This window comes from Miscanthus floridulus, chromosome 2 (genome assembly GCF_019320115.1).
Source record: "Miscanthus floridulus cultivar M001 chromosome 2, ASM1932011v1, whole genome shotgun sequence".
Lineage (NCBI taxonomy): Eukaryota > Viridiplantae > Streptophyta > Magnoliopsida > Poales > Poaceae > Miscanthus > Miscanthus floridulus.
Window position 1 is genome coordinate 137,594,157 of NC_089581.1, and position 15,171 is coordinate 137,609,327.

Here is a 15,171-nt window from a genome sequence, read left to right on the forward strand (position 1 = left end):
CGGGAAGCTACAGTGACACGCCGCGCCGATGGATGTTCGCCGGGCCGGGGCGTCCGCCGTCGCCGTCGCCGTCGTCGTCGCGTAGCAGCAACGTCGCCGTCGAGAGAACGACACTCCAGTGTCCCGTATATTGCTCCGATCGATGCCGTTGCTGTCGCTTGAATAGTTGAATAGATAGATACCTATGCTGCTCCTGTCGGAAATTCGAACGAAATGCTGGACGCAGCCGCAACGGAACAAATACTGCTCCATCCGTAGGTGCGTGCTCTGAAGCAGCACCCGTCGTCGCCGACAACGACGACGCAGCAGTAGAATTGTAGAAACTTCAATTCGTTCCTGTCCGCATTGTCTGTCCACACACAAGAGAGATATACTGACGATCGGACATGGATGTGAAGAAAACAAGCTGTATGTATCTTGGTACATGTATTCGCAAAACAAAACGATCGCTTCATGAACCATGATGAATCCAGGAGCAGCAAAATATGTATGGATCGTACAGTGAGTCATGGAGGATACAGAGGCACGCATGACCATTCGCTGCCTCACCAAATGTCGGCGCCTAACCGGCCTATACGGTAGTATAGATCTTACGTACGATACTATATACACACACGCGGGCACATTATGCAATACTGAAAGATTCCTACACCCCGGTACACGACGACACGTACGTACGACGTGACACGCAGGTGTCCTGCCGGACCAATCGTCGAAGATCCATCAAGGCAGCTTGGAGGACGCGCTCCTCCGCCGGGACCCAGCGCCGGCGCCCTTGACCTCGGCGCGGATCTTCGCCGAGATGGCGTTCCTGCCAGCAATGGGCGCGGTGGCGGGCCAGAGCCCGACGGTGACGGCCATGTCCTTGAGCCCCTGCAGCTTCTCGAGCGCCTCGACGACGGCGACCATCCTTGGCCGGTCCCGCGGCTGCTGCGCCGTGCACTGCACGGCGAGCTGCGCGACGGCGCGCGCGCCCTTGACGGAGTAGTGGCCCGCCAGCCGCTGGTCCATGATGCAGCGCAGCCGGCGGCTGCCGCCGCTGAGGTAGGGGCGGGTCCAGTCGACGAGCTTCACCTGCTGCTCCGCGTGCGCGGTGCGGCCCCGGACGTGCTCCATGGCGCGGCGGCCCGTGAGGAGCTCCAGGAGCACCACGCCGAAGCTGTACACGTCGCTCTTCAGGTTCAGGTGGCCCGTCTGCACGTACTCGGGCGCCGCGTACCCGTGGGTGCCCATCACCCGGGTCGTCACGTGCGTGTCCTCGCCCTCGGGACCCATCTTGGCGAGGCCGAAGTCCGACAGCTTCCCGGTGAAGTCGGAGTCGAGGAGGATGTTGGAGGCCTTGAAGTCCCGGTAGATCACCGGCGTGTTGGCGGCGTGGAGGAAGGCAAGGCCCTTGGCGGCGCCGATCGCCACCTTCAGCCGGGTGCCCCACGGCAGCGTCGCCGAGATCCCTGCAGAGTGCAGACACGATCGAGATCGAGGTGAGCAAGTCAAGTCAAGTCAAGTCGGTGGCTCCTGAAGAGAGCAACACACCATGGTGACCAGGGACACCTACTCCTGAAGAGGTGGTTCTCGAGGCTTCCGCGCGGCATGAACTCGTAGACGAGCAGGCGCTCCTCGTCCTCGCAGCAGTAGCCGAGCAGGCGGACGAGGTGCGGGTGCCGGAACTGGCCCAGGAAGATGACCTCGGCGAGCCACTCCCGGTGGCCCTGGAAGCCCGCGGCGTTGAGCTGCTTGACGGCGACGGGCTGGGCGTCGAGACCGGGGCGCATGCCGGCGTCCACGAAGCCCTTGTACACGGCGCCGAAGCCGCCCTCGCCCAGCAGGAAGCTGCTGGAGAAGTCGTGCGTCACGCCGCGGAGCTCGCCGAGGCCGAACGAGTGCAGCTGCAGCGGGCCCGCTATCTCCCCGCCGCCCTGTTGCTGCTTCACGCTGCCGTCCTTGTCCGCCATGGTGGTGGTGGTGGTGGCCGACGACGCCGGGCTGTTGACCAGCGATGAGAGCCGCCGGAAGGACGCCAGCCGACGCGAAAGCTCCGACTGCTGCGGCCGGCACCGCGCCAGCCCGTCGGGGGCCACCGCCGCGTCCTCCGCCGCGCAGCACTTGGTGGCCGACGCCAGCACCGGCCTCCACGGCTTCGGCATCGTAGTCGTGCGTGTGTGAGCTAGCTAAACAGCTGTGCCGCGCCGGAAGTAGCTAGCGTGCGTGTGAGCAGGTGGAGGGAATGAGCTCAGGTACGTACGGCGGGACGGGAGGAGAGTAGATGGATGCCAATGGAGAGAGTGGCACGGGAGGCGTGGGGATCATATAGGAAGAGGGGTGGAAAAGGGAGGAGGCCGAGCCGCCGAGGGCGCCAACCGTTCCAACACAGCACAGCACCCAACTGCTCCGAACCACTCCCCCGATTCAGGCAATTGTGCGCTTATGGCAGCATGGGCCTCGCCTTTTGCGTGCACTGCTCAGCACTGGCTTGTCTCTTGCTCACCTCTAGCACTCCCCGGCCGCTCCAATTGTTTGATGTGATCATCGTCGTCGAGCAAGAGACGTGGAATTCTGCAGAAAGTGCAGAGGATATTTTCGATGAAGCGTATACATACCGCACCTTTTTACATTGACAATTTCCCTTTTCCCGTAAAAGGAATGACAACTTATTACGAAGACCCACGTATCCCAATCAGTAGGGATAGTGAAAATGAGAAGTGGAAAACCCATGTTTACTAGGGGCTAGTTTTTTTAAAAAAGATTTCCTCGTATTTTTGGGTAAAGCAGAAAATGAAAATATGTCAGTCAAAACGAAAACAATTTTAGGCTCTTTCAAAATTCCAAGTCTTGCCATGTTTCATCAATTATTTATCAACATACCCTTTTTCCTTCCCACACACAACCGAACTCTATTTTTCTATTTATTTGATTAATGTTCAAACTACCGTTCAGATTATCTCGATTTTATTACAATTTGACAATTCACAGATAACCACTTTTTGAAGCCTAGTTTCCAACAATTTTCCTTTCTATAATACAACTTTCTATGCCTCTAAAAAATGTTTCTGAAATATAGATTTGACACTCCTATATTTGTACGACGTCGCACTATTTTAGTGGCTTTGTTAAGGATTATTGGTTGACTTAAATGGGTGTTTTCGATCAGACTTTTTTGTTTTTTCGTAATACATGTTAATTCATTTTCGATAATATGTTTGTATTTGGTTATGTTTTTTAGAAAGAAATTGTAGATCTAAGAACCTTTTCCAATCACCTTCTACCATTTTCATGCTTACTAGTCAACCAACCCACTAATCCCATGCGCACTCGTACTCTTATGTGTTGCTATGACACGTTGAATAGATTGGATACCATAGTGTGAATGAGTATTTATCTAATACACGTAGTCTAAAGCATTTTTTTAAAATTAAATCGAACCATTGAAGCTATATATAATAGCACAATGGTTCTAGGGCTGTTGTTTCCAATACAAAATGTTATTTCCGATCGTCTCAGATATTTTGATATTGCCTCCATTTAGGGAGAGGCAAAGCTTGGTTCATGGAGGGATTGCACCTGTCATAGGGCGAGAGTAGTGTCTTTTTATGGATTATGGATTTTCTTGTTTCTAACTTCCTAGTATTAGTAAACTTCATAACCATTCTTCTTTATACTAGTGTTGGGGAGGTGGGTGAAATGGATGGTGGGTGGAATGGATAAGGAGACAGACAAAAAGGGAGATAATAAGGATGAAGTTGATTTCAGTTGTTGCTTTTAGATTTAGGATCCTAAAATTTATGTTTGAAGGGGATAAAACACACTCAATGGTACACTAAATAAGCTTTATTTTAGAATCACTTGCTTGTTGAGCATAAACATGAGCGGGAGAGAATAAACATGTTCCATTCGTTTCATAGAAAAATTTATAGAAAAAGAAACTTATCTAATTTTGACTAAATTTATAGAAAAAGAAACCTTTACAATATCAAATAAATGCACAAACAAAATCTCTCGCATGGTGACGATTCTAATCTGATACTATAGAGGTTTATAGCATTTTTTTTTTGTAAACTTGATCAGAACTGAAGAAATTTGATTTAGGACAAATCTAACTTACATTTTAGAAGACGGTGTTATATTGCAAAGCATCAATCCACGGTTATACAATCGGCAGTCAGACAGCATGTTACACGTGAATCGTGATCACGATGTGGCAAGGCTAATTGTTGCCCATCATATCTTATATGCCAGCCTGGCATTGCGCACATGCATGCATCGTACAATAAAGCGGCACAAAAGCTGTGTAACGATATTTAATTGGGGTCAGCATGCATGACTATTCGGCCTGTTCGCTGGTTGGTTTCTGGGTTGGTTTGGGCTGGCTGGTGCTGGTTTATTGTGAGAGAAAAACACTGTTGGCTGGTTGGTTTGGGCTGACTGAAACCAACAAGCGAACAGGCTGATTGACTGGTGGCGACCCTGCATGCATGATGTCTTCTTTGTTGTCTTGCCCCTGACGTGTTTTGCCTCGTTCCTCTCGTAGGCCGCGCAGCTCCTGGGGGCTTCGGCTCCTCATCTCGCGATACTATAGTAGGAGCTATTTCGGAAATCGAAGAAGAAAATGAACTGGGGAGAGCCGGAGCCGGTGACGCCATGCCAAAGAGAGCCGTAGTATTTACCTATTTTATAATTATTGCACCTTAAGTATCTAGTATAATCTGTTTTGTTAGCCTTCTTTGGCCGGAAACCTGCCTTCTCAGCATATGTACAGTATTTTATGTGCTTCATCCTCCGTTTTGAAGCATATACCCACTCTAGGAATCAAAGCTTGGTCCAAGTTTTCTTTCTGTTTTAAAAAAATAATTCTCATAACCATTTCAGAATTATATGCTTACCATTTACACTACTGAAACAAATAGCCTGTTTTTAAGATCTACTCAACTCAAATTACCGGCAAGGCCAATATTACACTTACATGGCTGTATTTATGCTCTTCGTCTGGTGTCACAATCACTGATGGGTCAACAGTTGAAGGCGGTGAGAACAAAGTTATGCTACGTCCTTCTTGACCTGAATGAGAATAAAGCTTAAAATGTACGAAGTTATACAAACCTTGAAATGGAATAACCAAGCACTAACTGCATCTGTATCTGTCACCTCTAAAAAAAGACTGCATATTATTATTGGGAGTGACTACCCATCACTCGGTTGATAGTTGATACAGTTATCATCCACTTTTTGAGCCAATCATAATTAAACACGTCATCGGTAGGATATATGTATATAAAACGACACAGAAACAATGATTGAAAAATATGATAAAATCAACCAGATTTTCTATGCAGAGCAATAAAAACTGATTGACAAGTAACAAAATAATCAAACCAGATTCTCCCTCTCTGCCCAAACGCAACTACTCACAGGAAAAGTCACGTGCCCTCTGTACACATCCAACCACTCCGATTCCTTTTGGCAAGCTAACCGAAACTTATCAACTTGGAGGCCAAGAAAAAAAAAAGAATAAAAGGAAGGAAGATAGAGCCAAAGATAAGAAAAGAAGTGCTATTTGCTGATCAGAAATGGACATTCTATAAGCAATGCTGTAAAGACAGATACTGCTGCTAAACACCAAAAGTTTAGAACCAGCACACACGTAGACCACTGACAAAAAATCATTGAACCGATTACTGAAAAAAATCATGCAAGCAATAAAATAAATATTGATAGAATTAAAATTTTTAATAATTTATGGCTATCGAGCACCAATTTCTGAACCAGAGAATTGCAGTGTAATTGAAAGCTTGGGTATATGCAGGCTACTGAATCTGAATAACTTTGCAGTCAGAGATGGTTCCTTTCTTTTTCAGTCAAAAGGCACCAGAAACATAGTAGCCAACAGATACAGTGCTGGAAAATGATTTTTGAAGTACAACTGAACTGTCTATATTGCTATTATGGATTCTTGTTCACTGACAGAAAGGGAAGAGCGCTCTGGCTGCAAGAAGCCTAGAATAGAAACTTTTAGCATTACTCGCGGTACATATAACCTGAACTGAAGTTATCTGCTGAAGACAATGACGGAGCATAGTAACACAAGGAAACACTTGAAGTGGGTCCCAGATTAGCCTACTTTGGCAAAAATTTAAAAAATGTAACATGGAAAGATGAACTCAATTTAATCAGAAAACACTATTAATGGTTCATGAGCACCAATTAAAATGATGGCGCCAATATATGAAATAAAGTGAACATTTAGTGTGATAATACATATACATAAATTGAGATTCCCAATTCAGAGAAGACAACAAACAATTAACAGGAATCAATAGAATAGCATACTGAAAACCATGGAAATAACAGGATACTCACAATACAAAAAAACTGAAACACATATGAGGAACAAACTAAAAAAAGACATTTTAAATAACTGACAATCTCTAGATGACATTTTCAATAACTTTACTCTCTTTCAAAGGATGCAAAGTACTAGTTCGGTCTTGGTGTCTGCGGTTCACCAAGCCAGTGAAAATCCTAGAGACTGACAGCATCCATATATCCATGGCACCATATAATCAGCTTATTTACTTTGTAGTCTTTTACGGAACAAACAAGACCCTATCCAAGCAGGTCGTTCAAAAAAATCAAATGGAGACAGAGGTGATGGCCTCTGCAGTACTGCAATAAGCCTATTGTACGGAGACGCAATGTGCATGGGACACATCATGGCTCTATTAACTGAACTGAGATTCAGCAAAAAAGAACTGAAATGGTTCACACTTGTACAAACGAAAGCACAATCAACACACGCAGCAACGACAGAGGAGTTCGTGTGTGAAGAAAGGAAGCATGTTTGAGTTCTGGGCAAGTCAGCATTGGCATTTCTTCAGACACGTTGCTAAACGAAAAAAAACACCCCAACTGAAAAGTGACTGAGCAGCAGCTATCTACAGTTCTGAAAAACCAAACAGGCTGCTGACGGATGGGTCACTGCTGAAAAACGGTTGTTCAGTCTCTCCTAGCAGCAAGCACGAGCAAAGATCAGAAAACAAAAAATAGCTTGATGAAGCTTTAAAAAAGAAACGAACGAGCGGAAGATTTCAAGTCAAATTTGTCAACTAGTTGCTGCAACTACTGGACGGTGACCTTTTCCATGTAAGAAAATTTAATCCCCAATTTCAATTGTGAAATGTTGCTGGTGTGTCACGGCCAGTGAAGCCTGCAACTTTCAACTGCGAAGAAGGATTGGACAGCAATGAAAATTACTGCAGACTGAAATACAGAGCAAAATAGTGGAGAGAAAAATTTAGAGGAAGCACAACTGAAGACTGAAAAATATTCAGTCTAAAAATTGAAACAATAAAATACTGAAATCTGAAACACTGAACCTTCCAAGTTCAAGATAAGACAACAAACAATTAACAAGAATAAATAGAATAGCATACTGAATAACTGAAATAATAGGATATTACTCACAACAAAATAAATATTCAAAACTGATCAGACTCTGAAACTTGAAACAATAATTCACATGTAATGGTACTGAAAACATATTATCTAGCCAAAAAAATCTTGCAAACAATAAATTAAATATTCATCTAACATGGGTAAAAACTAAATACTAGTGAACAAACTCAAACGATTTGGACATTGGAAAATCTTAATACATATGTTCAATATCAGTGATAACATACCTTCCACTTACAAAAGTCAATAAACTTTTCCAATATTTCTAAATGAGTGGCAAACAGAGTAGCCTAAACAAAGAAAACTCAAAACTAATAAGAATGTAAAAACTAATATAAAAATAAGCTTTCAAGAAATGATATGCTTACATTGTCATTATTCTATAGATCTTCAAAATTAAAAAAGTTGTGGTGCTAGCCTCGTCTTAGAGAAAAGAAATATAACAGATAAGATAGCTGACTCACAGGTTGGACACCAAAAGTATGTGCACCCTGAGTGGTTATAGTTGTATCAGCAACAGTTAAGCGATCTATTAGAGCATTATCATAAAAGGTGAGGCGTGGAAGTCCGGTCCACCAATGAGACAGGGTCGTCAATGTTGTCGAGATAGTATAACTGAACAGATCTTATAACGATCAACCTAAAGAACAATAGTTTCAGCGGTGGAATAACCAAGCACTAACCCTCGATTTGGCAGCATGCTTGCGGTGTGCGGTTTCCTTCGGTGCTTCTTTCATTTGAACCATTCCCCTGGATTCCTTGATTTTCACCGACCAGTAAACTATCGACAAAGTTGCAGCATGGAGTGTCAACCTGTTGCATCCCTATATTGCATCTTGTCACCTCTTCAACAACGACGTCTTCGTTCATCTCTGCAACACATCTATTCTTTCATACTTCATCAAATTGCAGCCTTCTCGTTGCCATCCTTATTCACAGATCAACAAATGTTTAGGGCCCTTCAATACAATTCTACATATTAATCATCATTACTCAATGTCAAACATTTTGGAAACAAAAACTCTCGAAGCCTACACCTCTCCTTTCCTTGTCTCAATCTCTTATATTTTTCTTTCCTTATGCAATTCATTATTTTTTTGCCTATTGATGCATGCAGATTCATAAATTTCTTTCATAATAATCGGATTGTTTCTCTAAATCTAATTTTCCATCTCTCTTTCCTATGTTGCTTTCTTTGCTCCTACCTCCAGCTTCAATTGGGTTGATTGGGATCAGTTGTCATTTCAGACATGGCACGTGTATGCACATTGCAGAAACTAATCTCCACAAATTAGTCAACAATCAGTCCCATTGAATGAATTGGTTCAACAATCTATAAGAGTGCATCCATAAATTGGGGACGCAATCAACAGGAAAAGAATCGATAAGAGCCTGTCCCATTCACTGAACAGGTAATTCATTTTTCATACCACAATCTAATCCCCAAAACAAATTTATGATCATATAAGTTATTATGGACCAGAAATTGTACAGGATGCACTCCTATTGAATGAGCTGGTTCATTCAATCCGACATATTTCATCCATAATTACCGGTTCTCCACAGCCGGTTCCCTCCAATCTTCAGGACAGGGCAATCCACCGATGCCGGTTCCTTGGTTTGAGTAGCCTGCGTCGTCCCTGATCGAAGAACGAGCGCACGGTCAGGTTCTCGGGCGGTTGACGGCGACCGCTAGTGCGCGACGTAGAGTTACGCGTGCACAGCGAGCGCACGGCGAGGGCTGCCGCGAGCGAACGGCGAGGGCGGCCGCGACCGCACGGCGAGGGCTGCCGCGAGCGGACGGGGGTCCGGCGGAGGTGGGTTGAGGAGGAGCGCCAGCGGGGGTTGGTCCGGAGCAGGCGAGCGGAGAGGGGGTGGATGGGCGGTGCCGGCGTAGGAAGGGAAGAGACTGAGCGAATGGGGGCGAGGAAATTGAAACCGCATCTGGGATGGACCGAATCCAATTTTTTTCGGAAGAAGGTGCGCACGGTCGACGGTCGTGTTTTTCGTTCGGATGTGTTCCTCGGACCTTGGTTTCTAGTCCCGGGCTGGGCTGCAGCGGCCCAGGTGCATGGGCACGCTCGGTCCGACGTAGGATGCGTGTGCGCGCCTGTAGGACGCTGGGTACCAAATAACTCAGTAGTGCCCGGATACTAAATAGGATTGGCCTATATATATGTGTGTATATATACATATATATATATATATATATATATATATATATATATATATATATATATATATATATATATATATAGGGAGAGGCTATTCAGTAGCCGGCTACAAAATAAGTTATTCTGTAGCCACCTCCATTTACTATAATTTTATATACTAATTTACCATAATGTCAATACATATTTACGATAGTTGGGTTACTATAACACATGAGGATATTTACCATAACGTTATATTAAACCACTTAGTAAGGAGTTACTATAATCTCGTAAATTAACATAGTAATTATCATAACTCAAAGTGGCTACAGAATAAGTTATTCTGTAGCCAGCTACAGGATAGTAGTTCTATATATATATATATATATAGAACAACTACTCTATAGCTGGCTACAAAATAACCTATTCTGTAGCCACCTTGAGTTACTATAATTACTATGTTAATTTATGAGATTATAGTAACTCCTTACTAAGTGGTTTACTATAACGTTATGGTAAATATCCCTATGTGTTATAGTAACCCTATAGTAAATATATATTGACATTATCGTAAATTAGTATATAAAATTATGGTAAATGGAGGTGGCTACAGAATAACTTATTCTGTAGCTGGCTACTGAATAGCCTCTCCCTATATATATATATATATATATATATATATATGTGTGTGTGTGTGCGCGCGCGCGCGCCTCCAGACAGTAAAAAAGGAGTGGGGTGCACATAGTGAAACTTCTAACTGATATAGGGAATGGACGAGCTGCAGCATTCATGTAGTTAAAGGAGAGTGTGTCAGCGCATTCAAGGTTGGAAAGAGAAAATGCTATCTAAAGCAGGAAAGGAGATTTTGATCAAGGCGGTGGCACAAGCTATTCCAATATTTGCTACGGGCTATTTTGATCTCACAAAGGGATTGTGACCAGATGAGTTCAATGATCAGCCGTTTTTGGTGGTGTCAACAAGACAATGAGCAGAAAATGCATTGGCTAAGTTGGGAAAGATTGACACTCCCGAAGGAGGTAGGAGGTCTTGGATTTAGAGATTTACATGTATTCAACATGGCAATGTTAGCAAAACAGTGTTGGAGATTGTTGATGAAGCCTGATTCATTATATGCGCGGTATTATCCTGCTGGTGATGTACTGAAGGCGTCAGCAAATAGGTGTATGTCTTACTCGTGGAGGAGCATGCTAGCGGGGTTTGAGGTGATTAAACAAGGTCTTATTTGGCAGGTAGGGGATGGGACAAGTATTGATATTTGGGCGGATGAATGGATGCCAAGAGAGCATTTGCGTCGACCATATACGCCGAGGAGGTCACCAGGGGCGAAGCCATGTTGTGTTACTGTGGTGCACTGGCACCAGGGTGCACCAAAAAATTGTTAGTAAATTGACTAACACTCACCATGTACTATGAGAAGAATTCATTTGTCGCTTCAGTGGTGCTCCACCATAACATTGATGATAGCTTCGGGTCAATGATCTCATAGACCCCGTCACCGGAACCTGGGATGCAGAACTTGTTAGGGACACATTTTGGGATGATGATGCAGAGTTTATTTTGAGCCTTCCGATACACGAGGGAATGGATGACATCGTAGCTTGGCATTACAATAAGAATGGTATTTTCGTGACTCGGAGGGGGAAGTAATCAGTACTGCTTTCGGCAAATTGGAGAAGGTTTTTGAACCATTTCATGCAGAATTGATAGCTTGTTTACAAGCTCTTCAGCGGGCTTCTGAATTTGGGCTACAAAGGGTGATCCTAGAGACTGATGCATTGATGGTAGTTCAGTCGGTGATGTCTGTGGAGACTGATCGAAGCTCAGCAAGCGGCCTTGTGTGGGAACGGAAGGCTCTTTTGCGGTTTAATTTTGTTTCTTGGTCAGTAATTCATAATCCACGATCTTGTAATGCAGTGGCTCATGGCCTTGCTGCAATGGGATGCAATTTGAGTCCGGGTACTGATCCTGTGTTTGACAGTATTCCAAATTGTATCCATGTACTGCTGGCCAATGATTTGGCCCCAGTTATTGTGTAATGGAAATTTCTTCCATGTTCAAAAAAAAAACTGAGTATATCACAAACTAACTGATACATTTTCCAAATTGACAGGTTGGTTCTTTTAGCTGTTTGGATTTGGATCTTGTTCACTTGGTGTAGCTTGAATTAATGAATTATGTTATTATGTTATGCATAACAGGAGACAGTGACGGATCTAGGATGAAAGTTCAGGAGGCTGAAAATTCATCTTTAACCTTCAGCCTCTCTCCTCCTCAAAACAACCAAGGCAAAAACTGTTGAAGTGTCTCTGGAGCCGGGCTGCATGGGATCAGCGGTGCTAGGAGGGCTTGAGCCCCCCTCACGGCCACTAGATCCGTCGCTGGGAAGAGGTGTCTTGAATCTTTAAATTTATCATTGCTCTTATTTATGTGATCTCAATAAAAATATGATATGCCTATACGATCTTTTACGTACTAGTTAGACTGTCTCCAACAAGGAATCCATATGAGCACCCAAACCCAAAATGAGTAGCAAGAGATCCAAAATCAGCTTCCAACAGAGTACCTACACGGGAGACCTATTTTGGGTTGTCTGAGAGGCACAACCCAAATATGGGCATCATCTTTCTTGGAAACCCATTTGCAGAAAGGATTCTCTTTTGGGTCTTGTTGTTGGAGAAGATGCCGAATATGTATTGAACCTTTTGCCTGTAGCGCTACCCAAAGGACGAATGAGTCTTATATTTTAGGTGTTGTTGTTGAAGATAGCCTTATATATATAAGCATGTTTTATCACACTTGTGTCCGCTCAACCTAAAATTTGAAGCCAGCACCTCCACTGCATCAGTATATGAGCATACCATCGATCCGGCCAGCCATTCTAAGTGAATCAGCTCATGCTTGGTTGGAACACCCTTAGAAGCAGAACTAATTATTCAAGTTAATTATTGTAAAAAGGATCCTGTGAAGAAGTTCATGGGTTCTAAACAGAGACCATATATATATGTTGCACTGCACAACTAGAGGAATACAAAAGCTTTTGACCTAGAATTGAACTTGCGCTGTAGTAAAATACTAAGGCTGCTTTTGGAGGATGCTTTTTCAGAAGCGGCTACTTTTTCGTAGTTCGTTTTTGAAAGCTGGGTTGACCCTGCTTTTGGCTTTTGGCTTTCTGCTTTTCGAAATTGGTGGAATAAAAAGCTCTTCCATAGTTGTTTCAAGAGAGATAAAGATAAAAGGTATATTTTATACTTGTTTAACCAAACAGCTTTCAGCTTTTCTACAGCTCACAGCCCACAACAGCTTTTCCACAGCTCACAGCCCACAGCAGCTTTTTCCCACAGTCACAACTCAACCAAACAGGGCCTAAGATTTGTATCCCCGGCTCCTGCTTTTATATATTACTAATAATATCAAAAAGCATCCATGGAGTATCAGACATTCTTCAGGGTGCTCAGCATGCATGTTAGACGCTGTCGTTGTGGCAAGCAGGCGCACATGTACCGTACGAAGCAGTTGAAGTTGCAACAATATTGAATGCCGGTCGCCATGACTAGTTTGAATGGCATTACAACAAGCTTCCGCTCTTTTTTTTTTGATAAATACTTCCGCGGGCGTTCCTTTATCTCTACAATATAGAATATAGAGTACAGTGAAGTACATATGCACGACTGAAGCAAGCACTCAATGCAACGACTTCACAGCATCTGGTGCATCAATGGATCCATGCATGACTGGAAGAGTATATGTATAAAGGATACTAGCTAGAGAGTAGAAACTAGTCGTATATATGTCTCCGGTAGCAACCATTTCCGCCATGTTCGCTTGATCGTATCAGCCATGCTTATCAGTTTTTATACAGTGCTTTTCTATCATAACAAAACAGTATCAACTGACTTATAAGCTACAGAAACGATCAAGCGAATAGACTGTTCATTATCATCTAAAATAAGCAACCATTTGAGGGGGAGGTCACCTAAATGTCTTTCATTACCGAAAGGATTTCGAAAGTATAAGCTGGATGCCATGGACAGCTAATCTTTGCAGGGTACGTAGTAAGCGCGCTGACCGGACTATTAAAATGCATCATCATCATCCCGCCTACCATTCGGTGATCAGAATCATCAGTTCATGTGTGTCGCCTCTCTCCACATCACGCGCTCTATTTCTTTATGCATACTACTCTCTCTCTCTCTCTCTCTCTCTCTCTCGATATATATATATATATATATATATAGGGAGAGGCTATTCAGTAGCCGGCTACAAAATAAGTTATTCTGTAGCCACCTCCATTTACTATAATTTTATATACTAATTTACCATAATATAAATACATATTTACGATAGTTGGGTTACTATAACACATGGGGATATTTACCATAACGTTATATTAAACCACTTAGTAAGGAGTTATTATAATCTCGTAAAATAACATAGTAATTATCGTAACTCAAAGTGGCTACAGAATAAGTTATTCTGTAGCCAGCTACAGGATAGTAGTTCTATATTATATATATATATATATATATATATATATATATATATATATATATATATATATATATATATATATATATATATATATATAGGGAGAGGCTATTCAGTAGCCAGCTACAGAATAAGTTATTCTGTAGCCACCTTTATTTACCATAATTTTATATACTAATTTACGATAATGTCAATATATATTTACTATACTTGGGTTACTATAACACATAGGGATATTTACCATAACGTTATAGTAAACCACTTAGTAAGGAGTTACTATAATCTCATAAATTAACATAGTAATTATAGTAACTCAAGGTGGCTACAGAATAGGTTATTTTGTAGCCAGCTATAGAGTAGTTGTTCTATATATATATATATATATATATATATATATATATATATATATATATATATATATATATATATATATATATATATATATATGCACGGGAAAGTTTTGGAACAGGAGCCATCCTACGAGCTGGTAAGCACTGCTATTCGTTGGGTGGCTCCAACCACTACGCGTATCAGCACGACAGCATCTAGTACTATCTATATGCGGCTATGCCTAACTCGATCCCTTGATGGCATGCCTCATCTCCGGTACGGTGAAAACCTTGGAATTGAACTGATCGATCTTGTTGTGAAAAAAAAAACAGTTGTTGTAGACGTGATTAGCAAACATATCTGTCCCTTACTGTCATTGGTTGAGCTAGCAGAACCTTTGAGCCTTTTTGTGCGCATCCTGTCCGAACCTGAGAGAACTTTCGTTGGGAGCTTGCTGCCGCCCCGTGTTGAGAGCTTGAGATCGAGCCGAGCGAATCCCTCGGGACGGCCCGTCAGCCCAATAGTGGCCCAGCCAAGACACTGTATAACACGAGTGTGTGGGCCGTCGCCCCGTGCGGCCTGGCTACAGCCCACTGGCAGATCGTGGGAGGTGGGCTGCCCGTGGCCCATATTTTTATTTTGTTTATTTACAACTGCGTTCCGAGATTTCAAAAACTAGATCCATTGGAGTATTATATTTTAAAATATATTTATATTCTATAGCAACAACTTATGT

At 43.0% G+C, this 15,171-nt stretch overlaps 1 protein-coding gene across 1 annotated transcript; it reads right to left on the reverse strand.

Moving 5' to 3' along the window:
• Nucleotides 1–450: 450 nt before the first annotated feature.
• Nucleotides 451–2,498, reverse strand: LOC136539815 (probable serine/threonine-protein kinase PBL15). The gene is made up of 2 exons (XM_066531807.1): nucleotides 1,556–2,498; nucleotides 451–1,451 (listed from the first exon to the last, which is right to left on the reverse strand). Exons 1-2 carry the CDS (start codon nucleotides 2,142–2,144, stop codon nucleotides 724–726), a joined length of 1,317 nt encoding a protein of 438 aa, XP_066387904.1. The 5' UTR covers nucleotides 2,145–2,498; the 3' UTR covers nucleotides 451–723.
• Between the last annotated feature and the right edge of the window lie 12,673 nt (nucleotides 2,499–15,171).